The sequence below is a fragment of the Psammomys obesus genome, unplaced genomic scaffold (assembly GCF_907164565.1).
Source record: "Psammomys obesus unplaced genomic scaffold, mPsaObe1.curated_primary_1811, whole genome shotgun sequence".
Taxonomy (NCBI): domain Eukaryota; kingdom Metazoa; phylum Chordata; class Mammalia; order Rodentia; family Muridae; genus Psammomys; species Psammomys obesus.
In genome coordinates, this window is record NW_026585797.1 from 6,318,079 (window position 1) to 6,338,034 (window position 19,956).

Below are 19,956 nucleotides of genomic sequence, written 5' to 3' on the forward strand. Positions count from 1 at the left end.
GAATGAATTACTTCGAAAGGTTCATACTTCAGCTTTTGACAGCCTTCATGTTTAACAGTTATATACTCTAAACTTTGAAAACTATAATAAATATTCAGTTAATTAGTAATATTGTAGAAGTACTTAGGGAAGCATATGTTTTATGCTTTGATTTGATAACTTTTGTCTAATCATGGAATTTTAATTTATAGCACACTCCAAGAAACACCTAACTTCAGATCTATTGATTCCTGTTTGTGTCATAAACACAAATATGGTAGCTTACCTTACTAACTTCTCTCCTTCACTCCTTCCCTCCTCTACCTTCACCTCAGATCTTTGATTTTACTTAGGTAGAATATTTCTAAAAACATATTGGAAATTTAGCTTCTTCATTGTCTGCAGCTTTGTCTGTCTTTATTTGTTGTTGTTGTTGTTGTTTTTTTTTTCCTGCTAACTAAAACCAGTGTGTAAAACTTCTTAAACTGTTTGTTTTTGTTTTTGCTCTTTAACAGTGCCTTCCTAAGCATGGATGAAAAGTTAGATAGTTCTGCATGCCATTCTGCATGAGATGTAATTAACATTACTATTTCAGAACTGTTCTGTTTTGCAGTCATTTCCTGTGTTACTGTTTGTGGTTGTTTGCATGTATACTGTACATGTGTGTTTTTTCAGCCTATTCCAAGCCTAAACGGGGCCACCGTAAAACCGCTTCATTTGGCAACATTCTGGATGTCCCTGAGATCGTCATATCAGGTATCATAGACCACCTGTGTTGGTGTAACAGCTGTGGAACTGGATTAATGATCCTGGTACTTTTAAATGCTTCTTGCTCCAATCTTTATCTGATAGGAAAATAGGTAGCTCTCATGCAGCATCTAGGGACACGATGGAAAACTGTATCCTGCCATGCTCAAACCAAGTACAGACGTAACCTCACATCTCCAGTAATAAGAGTCAAGTGTAAGGAAACTAACACTTCACAGACAAGAGAACACCTTCTCACGTTCACCTAGTCTTCTGTTGGAGCAAGTGGGAGCTATCCTTAGGTCTATTGTAGTAGAGGACACAGTCCTTGAAACTTTTGGTGTCCCTGGCTCCTTTGCTCCTGGTCCAGCCTGTCCCTGGGGAGCCCATGGGCATGCAACTAGAAGAGAGCTGCTGCACAGTTTTAATCTAACTGGGGGGGGCAGAGAGATGAAAGCAGGCGAGGGTCATTTACAGGGTACCTTGCCAGAACCAAAACTACTCTGACAGCTGTTCAGCTCTTCTGCTAGTGGTTAAGAGGAAGGTCTACAACCTTTGCTTTATACATGATCCACACAGGGCGCTTCAGTTTGTCAGTTGGGAAATGCTTTCATATCTTATAGTGGTCATTCTATAGACATACAAAAACCACCATTTTTAATAAAAACTTAAATGGCATAATAACGTTCAGTATAGTTCTTTGAGTGATGATTGGGCCAGTGAGATGACCTAGCAGGTAAAGGCACGTCTCATGCAGCCTGATGACCTAAGGTCAGTCCCTAAGGCACATATGGTGGGAATAGAGAACTGACTCCCAAAAGCTCTTCTCTCTTTTCACATGCACATTCACACATGTACACACACAGGGGACAAGATAAATAAAACAGAGGTAGTTTGTAATGATCATTTATCGCTGTGTTTAAAAAAAAAAAAAACTAACTAAAGATTTTCCTTTGTCTCTTGACTCCAAAATTTTGCTAAGATATTTTTTACATGTGTGATTTGGATGGATTCTTTAGCATTCTGTACTTTTGCTAGTACATGATAGTACTTATTTAACATTGCATTTAAACTATACGTGAAGGCCTAATTTTTGCTCTCTAAACTTTTAAGAGATAGTTTTATTAATTATTAAAGTGATATCCTATTTTATAATATTGTCACCACTGTTGAAATAGTAATTCATTTCTCATGTAGTAATTTTTATTTATCAGGGGCTCCTTTAGAAATTAATGAAGTACTTATGATTTTATTTCAACATTGATAGGTTTAACTATGCAAAAAATGGAAGAATCTAATTTACATAGAGCTATAATAACCTTGAATGCATTACAGAATCAGAAAAATATAGACAAAGAACAGTTTAATCTTAAATTAGATCTAGAAGTCTAAAGGGCAGACAAAATAGTGGGGGAGAAAGAAGAAGCATAGTAATAGTTTGGGGGAGAGCTAGTGCTTTACAGTGACCAGGGATCAGAAGCCACAAAGTCCTGGTAAGATGCTTCTTTTTTTCCTGCTGAATAGTCACCTTAATGGACTTACATTGTACTCTGGTACCTAGATTGAAAGTGTAGCCATATTATAGATGAAGAATTAAAATCTAATGCTGAGTGAATCTTCCCAGGGCCACACGAGGACAGGCTCCACCCAGATCTTCTAACTCTCAGGTCACATTGTGTTTTTTATTCTCTTGTTGAAGTGACAGAAGTTAGAACATTCCACACCTCCTTAGTGCTTATGTTTTGGAGAGCACTTCACTTAGGGAGATTAGGACATCGTGTCCGTTTGAAGTGAACACACATTAATTCTGCTGTTAATTGCCAGGGCAGCAGCGCTGTTCTAACAAAAGTGTTAGCAGCAAGGAATTGTACCAGATACTCTTAGTAGATCTTCCCAGACATCCAGACAGCCATCAATTCTGCCTTTAATAAAAGGAACTGAAACTGATAGGCATAAAAGCAAAAGTTAGATTTTAAATTTAAACTTAGTAATACAGCCTACCCTTTGGGAATAGCTCATTTTCTGTTAGCACTTTACTTAAAAGATGGCATTTATTTCCCCAAATTTCTTAAACTAACAATTTCTTTCCCACAAATTGGATTTTTCACAAATGCTTCTGTCTAGATAGTTCTTGTTATGTCTAAACTCCCATTTATCAGCCCTAGAACTCAGTTCCAAATATCTTGTACATAGTAGTTTTATCTGTTTCAGATAAATACTCCCTGCAATCCCTGGCCCAGATGAAGGCACTGTATTGAGTCCATTGTACTTATCAGCATGAGCTCCTTCTCTCCATGATAGCTCTTATTCAAGCTCACACACAGACTTGATGTGAACATATTTTTCTTTTCATTCTCTGGCATTTCCATACATGTATATGTGGGAAGTTGTTTTGTTTTCTCATTTTCACCCCCGTTCTCTGTCCTCTCCCTCTTGTTGAATCCCTCCTTCCAAATGTATCGCCTTTTTACTTTGGTTTGACATGCTTGGTTTCATCGTGATGAAGAAGTGAAATGTCTGGCACGGGTCCAGGCAAAGAAAGAAATCCTAATCTTTCTCCATTTACTCTTTGCTTTTCAGAAGCACTATATATTATTTGCATCATTTATGTAAAAAAGAAAGCTACTAGGGCTGCCATTGTTTTCAGCCTTTAGGTCCTGTGGCACCTGGCTTTTAATATGGTAGTAAAGGACCCACTGTGAGAGTGTTGCAATCCTCATCTCATTGTGCCTGGTTCTGAAGTGTTGGCAAACTTTGGCATACTAACCCTCCTTTCTACTTTTCACTGTCCCCTGCCTGCAAAGGAACTTGAAGCTAAGGCTGATCTCATACGAAACAGGATACCTGTAAGAGCTAGCTGCTCATGAGTGGAGTACAGGTGGCATTTTACTACACATTTGGAGCCAGGTGCTGCTGGCCCTCCCTAGGCAGGGTCAATACAGATGGGAAGGTTGTCACCCAAGCTTAGGACATTCGCATTAAAGCTGCCTAATATATTTGTTTGTTATATTATGTGCTAGTAAGTTAGGATGGGCTATTAAAAGAAGAAATGGGCTTTTCTTAAGTGCCTTCTCTTGAAAATTGAGTTTTGAAAGCATGATTCTTTCTCCTTTTTAGCCAGTGACTTGTATTTTTGGTTTGGTTTAGTTTTGTTTTTTTTTTTTTGTTTGGTTTTGTTTATTTGTATGTTTTGTTTTGTTTTGTTTTGGAAGGGGCAGGTCAAGACAAAGTGTTTCTGTGTAGCTCTGGCTGTCCTAGAACTCATTCTGTAGCGCAGGCTGACCGCAAACTCAGAGATTCGCCTGTCTCTGCCTCCTGAATACTGGGATTAAAGGCATATGTCACCACTGTCTAGCTGCCAATTATCTGTAATAGATTCTTTTGTTTGAATTGTTATTAGATTGCTTTAAATTTTCTGATTGTTTTTCCTTCCACTACCTTAATAAAGACAATAAGGTAAATGTTGGGCTTTCTTTTGCCCACAAGTTTTTACTTTATTTCTTTAAGGCCTGATAATTTATTTGCCACTCTTAAAGACTTACTTTTGACTGAACTCAGACTTAGAAGCTCTCTGTAAGGACAGCCTGTGTCTCTTGGCAATCTGTTCTTTAGCTTCCTTTATTCTGTGGACCTTTAGCATAGTCTGCAGCCTCTTCCTGGTTTTTCTTACTGCACTGTTTCTTCAGAGCACTGTGTCAGCGTTTGTGTTGCAGGACAAATAGAGAAATACGATGTTGAATCTTGGGTGCCTTGGTCCTAGGCATCTTGCCTTTGTTTAAGGACTGCATGACAATGTATTGGCAGAAAGATGGAAAAGCTTTCAGATTCTGCTAGTTCTTTTGGTTCCCATCCACCCAGGCACATTAGTATCTACAGACCCTCTTCTCCCCCTATGTCCCTTCCCTAGTTCCCTGATAGGGGAGGAACTCCTCCCCTTCCATCTGACCCTAGCCTGTCAGGTCTCATCAGGACTGGCTGCATCTTCCTCCTCTGTGTCCTGGAAAGGCTGCACACACACAAACACACACATCCCCGCAGGGGCAGGTGATCAGATAGTCTGTCACTGAGTTCATGTCAGAGACATCTCCTGTACCCCTTACTAGGGAGCCCACTTGAAAACCGAGTAGCCTCCTCTCCATGCATGGTCCTTGGTTGGAGTATCAGTCTCTACAGGACCCCTGGGCTCAGGTATTTTGATTGTTGTTCTCCTTGTGGAGTTCCTGTCCCGTTCAGGTCTTTCTATCTCCCTCTTCTTCCATAAGGATTCTGGGGGCTGGAGACATGGCTCAGAGGTTAAGAGCACTGGCTGTTCTTCCAAAGGTCCTAAGTTCAATTCCCAGCAAGCACATGGTGGATCATAACCATGTATAGTGAGATCTGGTGCCTTTTTCTGGTGTGTAGGCACTCATGCAGGAAGAGTACGGTATAAATAATCTTGAAAAAATTAGGAGTACAAATGTGCTGTTGGCACACCTTTAACCCTAGCCCTCCAGAGGCAGAGGAGTTCAAGGCCAGCCTGGTCCACAAAGTGAGTCTAGGACAGCCAGGACTACATAGAGAGGCCTTGTCTCAAAAAAAAAGGGGGGGGGGGATCCTGGCACTCTGCCCAAAGCTTGGCTATGAGTCTCAGTATCTCCTTCCCATATTTTTTATTATAATGGCTCTGCAGTGTATCATGAGGTCTGGGATGGTAATCCCTCCAACATTGTTCTTTTTGCTCAGGATTATTTGTGCTATTTTATGGTTCCTTGTTTGTAATTCTAAAATCAATAGAGAGAAGAGCACTTGTGCCCTACAGTCATTCTGTGAGTGACTGGAGCACTCAGAGGCACCAGGTACAATTATAACTTCTTTCAAAGTCCACTGGGATAAATTACAGTTAGACACACACACCTATAAACAAATTGTGTGACTGAAACAACTTTCTGTATTTTTCTCTCACACTAATATACAAGTGTTATTCATAGTTTATACCAGTTTAATTGGTACTATAAAATGAAACAAATACTCAAAATGTGACTTGCAAAGTCACCTTATAAATACTGATACTGCAGACATAATATAAACATATTGAGAAAACTGAAATGGAAAATATTATAGAATATTTGTTTTAATTATAATGGATTCTATTTCAAGACACCTGAACATCCTCTAATCTACTCTAGATATATAGTACCTTAAAATATTGCCATTTGAGGTCATGAACAATATTGCTTTACTATAACTTTGTGGTTTCTAAGTCTGTGATAATATGGCCTTTGGTGAAGAAGGATAGAACCTCTTCACCAAAAATGATACTCTATCTTAGGTATTTTGTTTACATAATAATATTTTAAGCCATTCTTAACTAACCTAATAGAAAATATTTTGCACAATTCTCTAAAGACCCTTACTATTTATAGTATCATACTGTTTATAGTATCATTCTTGAAGTTCAAACAAACCTTAAATCTATTATATTTAGGTCTAGTAGTTATATTTAAGGTGTATTAGCAATAATTTAATACTGAAGTATATGTTATATAATGTTTTCAATCCTATTTTATGCATGAAAGCCATTTTTATTATTGAGAACTTAGTTTGGGCAAGAAGGTCTCTAGGATAATTATCTGCTTTTAAATGAGGAGCCTACACGAGCCTTGACACTTTAGTGGATTAGTAGTGAAGGCTGTGGACTGAATTAGACCACAAGAAGTGAAGGGGGACTGTGTGAGACCTGTTCTGAAATGACCTGAACACTTGTGTAGGAACTTGACTGGAGTCACAAGAACAGCCCACATTGAAGAACTAAGCTGTGGTAGCAGCTTTCCGATGTTCTTGCCTCCCTTTCTACCTTAGGGCCCAGCAGGGCTGCATAGCGTGAACTGGCAATGAGATCTTAAAATTGCCATTCTTCTCTTACAATTCACAGACATTCAGCTTTTTGTTTGTTTGTTTGTTTGTTTGTTTGTTTGTTTGTTTGAGACAAGGTCTCTCTACAGAGCCCTGGCTATCCTGAAACTACCTATGTAGACCAGGCTGGGCATGAACTCACAGAGATCCACCTGTCTCTGGCTTCCGAGTCCTTGGATTAAAAGCATGCGCCATCAAGCCCTGCAGAAATTCCAGGATTTTTTATAGTGGTATCATTCAGGCCATCATGTGCAGACTGCTGGTTACTGCTTCTATCATGCTGCCCTGGGATTTTCTGGCCTTTTTGTTTCCCAGAGCACATGTAATGCAGGTGTGCATATATGAAATCACTTTAAAAAGTGAAAAATGAGGGCCAGAATGATGGTTGAGCAGGGCAGTAGACTTGCTGCCATACCTGACAGTGGGAGTTTGATCCCCAGGACTGACACGGTGGAGGGAGAGAGAACTGCCTCACAAGTTGTCCTCTGACCTCCAATCCCATGCTGTAGCAAGAGTACACACACAAGGAAGACATTTTAAGTCTAAAATGAGTACATTTCTAGATTAGTATTCAGCGCAAAACAATTAGGAATTCAAATTTCTTAAGAACATATGCAGCAATTTTCATTTGCAATACTAGGAGCTTGAGTTATTTCACATTCGTGTTCCTAAATTATGGCTTTTAAACTTAATATTGGAGCAACAAGTATTTGTTGATTGCAACCTCTTTTGCTTTTGTCTGAGCTGTTTGCCAGGTGGTTTCTGACATGGATGTGCTCATTAAAATGTATTGCCTAATACTGCTTGCTTCCACTCATGCTGTAGCATGAAAATTCTCATCTTATGGCATTGTTAACTGTCGGCTCTTCTTTACCCTATTTCCTTAAGATTTTTCTTCCCCTTTATTTCAGTCCCCACAAGACTTAAGCTCGTATTTGGTAAAATTGATGGCGATGTCATGGTTTGTAGACACATATGCTGGGTGGCTCCTCAGATTCACAAATGTTGCTGATTTGAAAAGAGAATTACAGACACTTTCATAGTCTGTCTCATCAGTGCTAATTTTAGAATGAGGGTGTTGAATGAAATGGGCCTAAAATTGCTCATTAGTCATAGTATCCTTTTTGTTTTGGGGAAACAGAAATACTTAAAAGTATTCAAGAAAGTGTCTGATTCAACAAAGGCAGTTTATTGTTTTACTTTGTAATGGAAAGTTGGGAATGGAAATTTATTTCAGAGTAAATTAAAATTTGAAGTAAATTTGAATTCAGAATATGCAAAAAATTTTTAATGGGAAAAGTTATGAGATATACTCTCATGACTATAAATTCGATCTTTATATTCACTACATGTATTATCTTATTAAACATTCGTAATTCTCTTTAAAGTCCATTTCGTTTATATGTAAAACAATAACGAGGTCACATGGATTAAGATGCCAAATGGTACTGATTGGTTCAGATAGAATTTTTTTATATCCAAGATCATGAAGTGTGAAAAACTGTAAATGATTTATTACTCATCAGAGCACAACTGCTAGGGTGTGTATTCTGAGTGCTGCCTACTAGTTGCAGAATTACACGGTACAACTCTCAGGGTCAAAGGAGTTGTGAGTATTGTGCCAGCTGCTAGCTGTCTGGTAGTATTTTAGTGTTTCCTTTTTAACAACTGATCTCTCATGTTAAAAGATACTGTATAAACAAACCTATTCCCAAGTAAAGGTCCTGAGTAAAGCTGTGGTTCAGGTCATTCTGTTCTGCTGAAGTCTTGTGTATGGAATTATTTTTTTATTGCATTAAGAACTGTTGCTAATATAAATGTTTCTAGAGCACGGTGTTCATCATAGCCCATCTCAACAAGCTATATATATTTGAACATAGAATGAATGTTGTTTGTCTCCAAGAAGAAACTGAACTGTTACTCATAATGATGAATTACTGCATTCTGACAAAGACTAATGGGATTAAATGTGACTCGGGGCAATAATTTAAACCTAAGCATCCTCTTAGGCACTGCTGCCAGCTAAAGCCAGACTTGTCTTACAACCTGCTAGCTGTCTTGCTGTGAAACTGTAACGTAAGGCCCTTGAAATAGATGCCGTCATCAGCCCCAGCCCCCAAGCAATCATCTATTTAAGCACATGGCAGAAGATGGTGGAAGACAGTTCAGCTGCTGTTCTTGCGGTAGGAGTGTCATTGTATTAGGACACACTGTGTTGGCCAGCAGTTTTTGTGTTAATGTGTTACAGTTCTCTCTCTGTCTCTTTTTTTCTCAGTTTTTGGATTGGTTTGTTTTTACAGTGAATTTACTCATTTTTCTTGTAAACGTGTTGCGTAGATCCCAGGAGCAGCAAATTGTACTTCCTCTGCAGCAGTTACATCCCTTCTCACTCATTTGAATAGATGCCAGTTTTACTTTTTATTGTTGTTTTGTTTTAAGGCAATGGGCAACCAAGGCGTAGATCCATCCAAGACTTGACTGTCACTGGGCCAGAACCTGGTCAGGTAAGACTTAACATTCAAATTCTGTCTGTGGGGAGCTATGATAGGCAGTGATCAAGGATGAACCATAATGTCCTCTGCAAAAGTAGTTGACCTGAAAATGTGGCTGAGAAGTTTATTACTACTGAACTTCAGTCCATAAGAGAAATGAAAAAGTGCTAATGTTCCAAGTTCAGGTTGAACTGCATGAGAAAGAATGTTGTTCAGCAGTGTGCCTGTTTCCCATATGCTGTAAGAAAGTATTCTGTTTATGACTTAATAAGGTATCTTTACTGTTCCTCTAAAGTGAATAATTAGTATGAATAACTTTTACTAATGAGAGGAATAAATACCTCCCTAAAAAGATGCTCCTTCTAGGACTACCTAGAGAATGTTAGCATCTTTTAGTTTGATGTACCCACTGGCATTATATGTTCCTTAATTATCCTTTCAAAATATATACTAAGCAAATAGCTAAACTCAAGAAAGCTGCTAGTTATTACAGATTTTATTGTTTATTTGTTCAATGCTCTTCCAAATTTTTCTGTCTCTTTATTATAGCTTCTTTGTAGATGGTCCGATAATGCTGTAATGTAAACCATATTGACTCTACTGTAAAGTTCTAATCAACTGGGTATATAAAAGTAGATGAGTCATTAAGGGTTTTCTTTCTTTTAATTAATTCAAAGTAATGCACTTGACATACATTTTTATCATGTTTTCTAAAACAAATGGCGACTAAGTATCAGGTATTTTGTTGTTTTCATGTGAGTACGTTATTCATATAAGTAATAAAATTCTTACATAATAGTTCATGTGTATATGTAAAATATCTATAATTTACTTTAAGAAAATATACATAAATATGTTTCATCATAGAAAGTTTTATTTTTTATTTTATAAGAATTTATGAAATTCTTTGCAGTTTCTAATAAAAGAAGTATTATAACCTTAAAGTGCCTTCTGTCCACTTTAGGGTCAAAGTAACAGAACAATCCCAGTGCACTATGAAAACATTTCAGCAGGAAAATGTGCGGTGGCGCTGGGTTGGATCAGGGACTAGCATTCACTCTGTGGGAGGGAGTATGCCCACAGCCGAAGTTTCCATAACTTGACAGGGTGCTTCTTTCCAGAATTGGTGGAGTGACTGGCAGATGCACAGAGGAGATTGCCTCTGGTTTTAGTTTTGAGTGTGTCTCCCCCTACCCCTGAAAATTGAAATTGGTAAAGAGCCTGACAAAAAATTGGGCCCATGTAATACAGTTGTCATGAAAAGGAAGACTTTGCTGATGAAGCTTACAGAAAAAAGTGAACTGACTAGTTGTGTGTACTTTAGCTTTTGACTTGAAAAATAATCTCAGTAAAATTACTTTTTATTTTCTTGTACTCCTTTTTTGTTGAGAGTAATAGCAAAGCAAACTAAATTATGTAGAACTATGTGAATATGTAAAAGATTTTCTTCAATGTACATGGTTTATAGTTAATTTGGGAAGCTTAACAAGCACTCATAATATATCTGGCCTCCACGTGTCTTTGGGAAAGAAAAAAGCAATCCTTTACTAGCTATATCAAAGATGATAGTGCTCAGAGCCTAGGAAAACAAGACAAAGCAAATTCACTTTAATGTATGAGGGTCACTGCCACCCCAAACATAAAAACATTGCCCTTCTCTACAAATGAGGATGGCTTCAGCCAAGTGCAGCTCTCTCCTGTCTGTCTGCCTCTCAGGTAGCATTTCCCCTGCTTTTGGCAGCAGGCAAATGAGAGTGAACCTCTGTCCTCCTCCAAATCAGTCAACCAAAGTCCAACTTCAGCACTCTTCCAGAGATGTTCAGTGGTGCCCCATAGAGAACCTTCATCATCACAACAATAGTAACCCCAGCTTTCTTCTAATGTGTTGCTGGCAGCCTCTGACTGAAGACTGACAGTACGAAAAAATGGCCAGACTTGGTGGTGCTTTTTCTGCCCTTAGACTTCCAGACAAGGTCTAATATATCACTGGCTGTGCTCAAACCATGTAGCAAAGGATGGCTTTGGCCTCCTGATTCCCCCTGCCTTTAACCTCCTGAGGGCTTAGCTTCTAGGTGTCTACCACCACATCCTTTCTATGTGGTATTGGAGACAAACCCAGGACGTTGTGCTAGGCAAAGACTACCAAGTGAGATACAGCTCCATCCCCCACCCTCCACCCCCAAGGACTTGTTTAAGCAGACCGTACTTACCTGATGAGTTTTCTTACAGTCGGAAAGCCAATACTGATAGTAGCCACCATTTGCTAGGCACTGGTACCAGGCAGACCCTTAATAGACACTACCCGTGTCTTAACCGTAGTCAGTGGATACCTTTTTCACAGATGGGACAACTGAGAATTAGAGAAACTGAATTTAAGTCACTATCTTCTTTCATGTTTTCAGTACCCTGTTAAGAGATTTTGAATGCAAGTCAGCTTCAGTGGCACTGTAAACTTTATCATTCTGTCTTACATTACAGGAGGGAGGAGGTAGCGTAGCTGATAGAGTGCTTCTTCCTCAGCACATGCAGAACTAGATGTGATGATCCAGCGCTTGGGAGGTAGAGGGAGCAAGGTCAGCCTTCATTCTGCTGCATAATGAATTTGAGACTAATGCTGTATCAAAAAACAAACAGAATAACCAAAAAAAAAAAAAAAAAACATGAAATTTGTACTGAAATGCTCCTAGTGAATGCTTAGTGTTGTGGTTCTTCATTATCTGTAACTTTATATTATATCATTGAGCAAGGGTAACCCATAATAAATACCATAATGGTCAATATAGACAGGTCACCAGACATATTTACTTTTTACACATTTAGGTGAACCTTCCTTTTTCAGTAAGATGAAGTACTATAAAGTAGCCCTCACATTCCTTTTGGGATTCCATCCAGTATACATATACCATTCCGCAGTGATGCCATAATAAGACACATGATATGAACCCAGAATGGTCCTTCATTGTCCTGAGCTTCAGCAGCCTTTATACAACTAGACACTGTAGCACCTGCTATATGGGGTTCCTACAGAATGTGAGAGTACAGACACATAGTAGATGCTGGTCTGTGTGACAGGCCTTCCTCCATACATGTGAGTATATGCCTGCCGGAGCTGTTGATAATATTTCTTTGTCTTCATGATAGAATTCTTGCTATCCAGATATGAAGTAAAATTAGCACTGGGGAAGCAGTTAAATCTTACATTCTGTTCTTTCTTTGTCAGGAGAAATGGGGGGTGGGTAGTTCATTGGATAAGAGCTCCTCATGTCCTTGTGAGTTCAAGGCTGGTGGGTGCTTTATAGTGATATTCTGTCTCCCAAACAAAAGGCGGTAATGGTGCAAGTCGCAGACTAGAATTGGATGTGTTTGGATTCAAAAGCATTCCAGTAACTCTTGGCGACCACCTGGGACTGCCATAGAGGAAGTACCTATCCAGATCCATGTTGACACTTATATCTAAAGTTTGTAACACAAAGAGCACTGGTTCTGTTTTGTGCTTCTGTGACTTCAGTAACTAAGGTTCTGAAAAGTATGAAGGACTCTCAAATGTGTCTGATAGCACCGAGCATGAAAGTTCTTGACTTTGTGGAATTATGTTCTGTCCTCCAGATGAGACATGAAAGCATAAGCTTTGTATTTGTCTATAAAACCACTTTCCATCCCGTGTCATAAAAACAGAGATAAGATTCCAGTCAAAGGCCAGTTATGGTCCATGGCTCCTGTGGCAGCTCCCCCCTGGAGTTTATATTCTTTTGCTGCCCCAAGTTGCCATGTGGCTTTGTGTCACTTGTTGCTCTGCATCTCTGAACTGTAGTTCATGTGAGAAGAGGGTAAACTGGGAATGGCTTCAGGAGGAAATAACTTGAGAAACTGTAATAGTTGGAGAGTGTTGAGGCTCATCAGAATTCTACCAGCAAGATTTGAAGAGCAGATCCTATAGTGCTCCAACTTAATGATCTCATCTTGCCTTCACTGGTCACTTAGCTTACAGCCACCACTTAGGGAGCATTGTTCTTTTGTCAAGACCCTTAAGGTGCCTGCATTTGACTGTTGTGTCCTAGAACTTACTTAAAGCTGTAGTACTAATAAATGGCAGAGCAGAAGCTGAGACTGAGCGGATAGAGACACAGGTCTATGCTGACAGCCTCAGCATCCTGAAGAATTACTTCCTCTAAACTTTATGGACATCAGCATGGGCCCAATTAGGATTTATAGTTTTGATGCTGGAAAAAATTGTAAGGCTAGCAAATTAATAAAGTTGTTGAGATTTAATCTTTAATCTCGGCTAAGCATAGGGTTAAGAGAATGAGGCCCTCTCAGAGGAAGAGCCTGCATGCTTCTCAGAATGCCGCAGAGTAAAACATCCTCAAGTGTGGATGTGGTACCTCAAGGGAGAGTAACCCTTGTCTTAGCATTAGCCTGTACACCATTTAGTTAGGTCTCACTGTTGCTAAGAATCCTTTTTTGTTTGGATCAGTAAGATCATAGGGTAGATGTTGAGGTTGCTTAGATGAAATTACAATCTTATAACATGAACCCCAAGTCACTGGTTGTAAAGTAGAATGGTAGGTATCTTTTACTGTAAGGAGGGTTTTCAAGTGAAATTCCTAGGAAACCTTTATGGCAGGGAAGGAAGAAGGACCTTATTTTGCTGACTATACTTGAATGCCTGCTTCTCTGCTGGTGAGAGGCTTCCCTTTGGCTGAATTTCAGGGTGAGGGGCTTCTCTCCCTTCTTTCATCCCCAAGGTTTTTCCTGCCTTAGAACACCTTACATTAATGCTTCTTCTTAATCTGTTTGGCCCTAAAATATATTGTCTAATAATAATATAAACACTCACTTTGAGTGCTTTTTACCTGCTTTATCTTTTCTATTTAACTTTGTTGTTGTTTGTTTTGTTTTTTTCTAATTTTTCACATTTTTGTTTTTATTAATTGTTTTAATGGAAAATGTGGATGTGCATGAAAGTGCAGGAGCCTGAGGAGGCAAGGAGTGTTGACCCTCCTGGAGCTGGAGTTACAGGCACTTGGGAGCCGCCTGTATAGGTACTGGGAACCTAACTAGCAGAGCAGTGACTTAACCAGAGTCATCTTCCCAACCTGTTTTTCTACTTTTGTAATTTAGATTTGTCTCTTAGGAATCACATCCTGTCAGTTTGATTGGGGCTTTATTTTTTTTTTTTTCATTTATGTGTGTGTGTGTCTGTGTACGTATGCATGCTACATGTATGTGGATCCCCAGAAAGGCCAGAAGAGGACATCAGATTCCCTGGGGCTAAAGTTGTGATCCTCCTCACCACTCTGAACCAAACTCAGTAAGTAAGTCCTCTGGAAGACAGGAAGCACTTTCAACCACGAGGCCATCTCTCCACTCCCATGGTTGGAGGGTTTGCTTTGTTTCATTTTGTGCTTTAATGTTGTACTTCGTATTTGTTACTTTTACTAGTAAATTTGCTCCATCTTATTTTTGACTTCGTCTTTTTACTATCTTTGAAGTTGAATAGGGACATTTCTCATCACATTTGTCTTTGTGGGGTAAAAATTAGATCTTTCAGTAAACAACTTTGAGATTTTAACATTTATACCCAGCCTGCTAAATACATCTACTCTTCCTGACCAGCACAAACGCAGTGCTCTTGCTTATTTTGGTTTTATTTTGTAGAATATATGTCTATATTGTTTGATAGTTCTGTAAACTCATTACTGTTTCCTTCATTTACAGTTTTCAGTGTGTAGACTAGTGCCCTTTTCTATCAGAATTTTCTTCAAGTTAATTGCATCTTGGCCCTTTTGGCAAGGAAAATTTTCTTGTTAAGTAAGGTATCTGCTTAGAAATCCCTATCAACAAGTCTGAATGGTAAGTTCAGTTTATTGTCTGCAGATGCTGTTCTGATCACAGTCTTCATTTACTCCCAGTGCCAAGTATTCTCTGCCAGCATTCTGTAGCTAGTCATCCACTCTTTCTGGCTTCCTTTGTGGCTGTCACTCATGTTTTATGAATGTGCGTTGAATAGTTCTTCTGAAATGCATGAAACTAGTTTTGTTTCCAATTTTGAGGGGTTTTTTGTTTGTTTGTTTCAGATTTTTAAAATATTTGCATGTGTCTGCTGGGACATCTTAGTAATGAGGCCCAGGTCTGACCTTGACATCCATTTGTTTTCCCTGTACAGTATGCATAGGCTGCAGATAATTCAAATGACGGTTTCAGTGTACTTGTGTTTTGACTGTGTCCTGTCTCATGAGGTATTATTTAGGTACGGTGTCTCTACTTGTGGCATATTATGAGCACTGCAAGTTTCAGGTTTCAAAGCATTTCTAATTTCAGATGTGTTGACTTCACCTGTAGCTGCCATTTCCCTCGGGAGGCTGCTTCTAATTTTTGTCTGTCTACTTTCTGGAATTTGATCGAATATGACCCTGTGGAACCTGAGATGATGGGCTTGTCTCATTTCTCATACTCTCCATGTATTTGTGCTCAGTTCTGTCTTCCTTGATTCTGGAGATGACTTCTGGATGTACAATGGACACGTCTTCTTCCCTTCATTTAGCATCCCTGCAAAAGGGTTTTCATGGTGCTCATGCTGCTACCTCCAAGCACTGATTGCAGGTGTCTTGCCACCTGGTCTTGTTGCAAGATTTTTTATTTTTGCTAGTTTTCTTTTCCCCAGAGATCAGAGTGTTCCCTGGGCCCTGGCTTTAAACAGGGGTTAAGCAGGCCCTCTCATCCCACAAAGAATTGGTGGCTTTATTACCAGTTCCTTTCACCACAGCAGACAGTCCAGTACTCTAGGTTGTAGTTCTGGCACTGGCAGCCTGAGGGCTCCCTAGGTCCCTTTTGCTTTGTGGGCTTTATTTCTTTACCTACTCTCATCCAGGCTTACAAGTTTTAAAGAGATGTTATGTATGAATGCATAGTGAACTTGATAAACATTGATTATATTCTTAGAAATCACTTTTCAAGAGTCCCAGGCCTTTACTAGTAAAAATGGAAATCTTTCTCTTACTGGCAATGCAAATGTGTCTTGTCATTCTTTAAAAAAAGAAAAGTGACGCTTTTCCTCCTGCCACTTCTTCCTGCAGGTGAGCAGTAGGTCATCCAGTCCTAGTGTCAGAATGATCACTACCTCAGGACCAACCTCAGAGAAGCCAGCTCGCAGTCACCCATGGACCCCTGATGATTCCACAGGTGACCAGTCTACTTTCTTGTAATGTAAAACTGAGTGACATGAGAGGCATCAATCTTTACAAAGACAAGCATGATATGGTTATTTAGATTTTCGTGTTTATAGAATCAACTATTTGGCAATAATTTTCAAAATGTCCTTTGGAGTGTTGTAGCAGACACTGACTGCCTTACCGTGTGTGTGTGTGTGTGTGTGTGTGTGTGTGTGTGTGTGTGTGTGTGTGTGTGTGTGTGTTTTCCCCCCTCTGAAATACTAAACATGTGACTTGAAAACAGCCAGATTTTTCAGTTAGGATACATCATGTGTTGTACTTCACTCTGGGATTTTTATATCGTGGTCCTTCCTGTTGAGTCTGTCCAGTAATTCTAGTACCCAGAATAGTAACAATAATCACTGTCACCTTTAGCTCAGTTTCTACTTTTTAGTCTATATTATTTAGTAATTAAACATGAATGCAGTGTATTTAGATCATATCCACTCCTGACTCCTTCCCAGCCCCATTTCAGCTTTTGTGTTTTGTTTCCATTGTGCATATTCCTTGTACATGATTCTGTATTGTATAAGGACATTTTCACATAAGAATATAATGCATAATGACCATACCCCGTGTCTTTTCTTTTTCACCTGTCCTGCCTCCAAGGTTAGCCCTCTTTGTTCTCCCTAGACAATTTCACTTCTACTTTCATATCTTAGACATGATTCCATGTGTCTATATAAAATTAAGGAACCACAAAGGAGAGAAAACATAAAATACTTTTCTAAGATTAGTTTAATTTGTTTCTAGTTGCATCCATTTTCCTACAAAGGACATATTGAAAACTCCATTGTGTGTGTATATACCACACTTTCTTTATCCCCTGTTTTTGAATACCCCGGTGAGTTCTGTAACTCAGCCAATGTAAATAGTGCTGCAATAAACACGGATGTGTAAGTGTGGCTGGGATGTGTTGAGCTTAACTCCTTTAGGTAAATACCCAGGAGTGTACATTTGGGTTGTGTGGTAAATCTGCTTTTAGTGTTTTGAGGAACTTCGGTATTGATTTCGTGAGGGCTGGACAAGTTTACAGTTCCACCAGCATTGGATAAAAGGCTGTTCTTCTGGCAGCTGAGATGAGATTGCAGTGAAATTCCAGTTTGCATCTTTTTTTCCAATAGCTAGTGAGATTGAGCATTTTTCATGTTTTGTTCATAGGAATATTTTTTTATTCTTTGGTAATTTCACGCATCTGTAAGTGTGTCTTGAACATACCAAGCCAGCACCGTTATCCTACTCCTCTTGGACCCACTCCACAACATGTCCCCCTTCCACTTTCATGTCTTTTTTTTTTTTTATGGCCCACGGAATCCAGTTACTGTTCCCCAAATAGCCGTGGGTTTGGATCATCCACCAGGCATGGGCAGCCACACACCTTCAAGAAAAACAGGTATGGCAGCCATCAGTTGCTCCACTAAGGGTGGGGCCTCCGTGCTGGCTTGTTGATTAGCTTGATTTTGTGCAGGTAGCCACAGCTGCTCGGGGTTCATGAGTGGAATGCCCACGTCCTGTCCTTCAACAGCATTTTGCAGCACTCCTTCAGATCATCTGGTCCTTAGATTTTTTTTTCTTCATGTTGTGTGATGCCCCTATGCCCTGGGTTGTTGATCTAGCTGTCCCACTTAGGACTGACCACTCACAGTCACTGATTCCTAAGAGTACCAGTTAGAAGTCTCTGCATTGGCAAATGGTGGGATCTAGAAAAGATCATCCTGAGTGAAATATCCCAGAAAGAGAAAGACAAACACAGTATATACTCACTTATATAGACCTATAAGATACGATAAACATAATGGAATCCATACACCTAAAAAAGATAATCAAGAGAGCAGACATGGGGTAAGATGATCAATCCTCGTTTAGAAAGACAGATGGGATGTGCATTGAACATATGACAGGAGTCTACTGAGCGCATTTGAAAGGCTCTAACCAGCAGTGTTTTCAAAGCAAAGACTCATGACCAAACCTTTGGCAGAGTACAGGGAATCATAAGAAAGAAGGGGAGTTAGTCTGATGAGGAAAGGATAGGAGCTCCACAAGGACCAAATATATCTGGGCACAGGGTCTTTTCTGAGACTGACATGCAACCAAGGACCATGTATGAATGTAACCTAGAACCTCTGCTCAGATGTAGCCAGTGGTAGCTCAGTAACCAATTGGTTTCCCATAGTGAGGGGAACAAGGACTATTTCTAACAGGAACTCAATGACTGGCTCTTTGGCCTCCCCACCCCCACAAGGGAGGAGCAGTCCTGTTAGGCCACAGAGGAGAGCTTTGCAGCCAGTCCTGAAGATACCTGATAAAACAGGATCAGATGAATGGGGAGGAGGTCCCCCCTATTAGTGGACTTGGCAAGGGGCACGGTGGAGATGAGGGAGGGACTGGGAGGGAATGAAGGATCGGGACACGGCTGGGATACAGAGTTAATAAAATGTAACTGATAAAAAAAAACAGAGATAATACAATTAAAAACTGTGCGAGAAAACAAAACAAAACAAATAAAAAAGTAGTCTCTGCATTAATCACCACTACTTGAAAAAGAAGCTTCTCTGACCAAGCTTGAGAGCAGTACTAATCTATGTAAACATAAGTTAGAAGGCAGGCTTAGAACGTGTTAATTCAGCAAGAGAACATTGGGTTTTCCTGTAGGACCTAATCAACCCTGGGTTTTGACCAGGTCATTCTCTCATGTGTTGAATAGCATTTATATTACATCTTTTGAGGACTGTATACTCATTAGCCTGGTGCTGATTTGATTGATTGATTGATTGATTGATTGATTGATTGATTGATTGATTGATTGACTGGCTTCCTGGAGATTTCTTTTGTATATTCTAAATATTAATCTTCTGTCAGATATACAGCCTTCAAAGATTTTTCTCCCACTCTATAGACTGTATCTACCTAACTGGTTTGTCGTTGGTTGGTTGGTTGGTTGGTTGGTTGGTTGGTTGGTTGGTTGGTTGGTTTACTGTGAGGGGCAGGATGTCACAGTATGTTACTGGCTGTCCTTAAAACTTACTACGTAAACTCTGCTGGCTTCGAATTCACAGATATCTGCCTGTCTCTGCCTCACAAGTGATGGGATTAAAGGCCACTACACCTAGCTTAACTCTTTCTTTTGCTGTGAAAAAGCTTTGAAATTTCCTAAGATCCTTTTGTCAGTTGGGTTATTTCCTAAATGTCAATCTACGGTTTTTAAAAACACCAAACATGTACCTAAGTGAGAGGAAAAAAATCTTATTTGGCAACCTTTTGTACTTGGTGAAAGACTTGGTTTCACATGCGTAGATATTTGAAAGCCCAGCTTGAACATGTCAACTTGTCACAGGTTGTGTTAGGAGAACCTGTCTGAAGGGACTGACAGAGTTTCATCACGGGCAGGAAGGAAGGGAAGTGATGCCCTAACAGACACTTAGCACTGTGTCCAGCTAAGCCTTGGGAGATGAAGTCATTGGAAATCTTCTGTAAAATCCGTTGTTATTAATAGTAGCAATTAAACTGAAATTTAGAATTTAAACTGAAAATTAGAATTTAGTTTCTGTCTTCACAAACTAAAATGTGATCCAATACTTATAGATACCTGCTGAGGTTTAGTCAAGTTTATAGTTTAATTTTAAAAATTAAATGGA

The 19,956-nt window shown here is 39.4% G+C and overlaps 1 protein-coding gene across 2 annotated transcripts in view; it reads left to right on the forward strand.

Moving 5' to 3' along the window:
- Window positions 1-19,956, forward strand: part of Map3k7 (mitogen-activated protein kinase kinase kinase 7) — a 59,171-nt gene that overhangs the window by 30,042 nt on the left and 9,173 nt on the right. The window contains exons 12-14 of one of the 2 annotated variants that reach the window (XM_055599245.1): window positions 655-735; window positions 9,058-9,122; window positions 16,187-16,292. In XM_055599245.1, the coding sequence (XP_055455220.1) occupies window positions 655-735; window positions 9,058-9,122; window positions 16,187-16,292 (252 nt within the window). The remainder of the gene's footprint in view (window positions 1-654; window positions 736-9,057; window positions 9,123-16,186; window positions 16,293-19,956) is intronic. The other variant, XM_055599246.1, reaches the window with a different exon arrangement.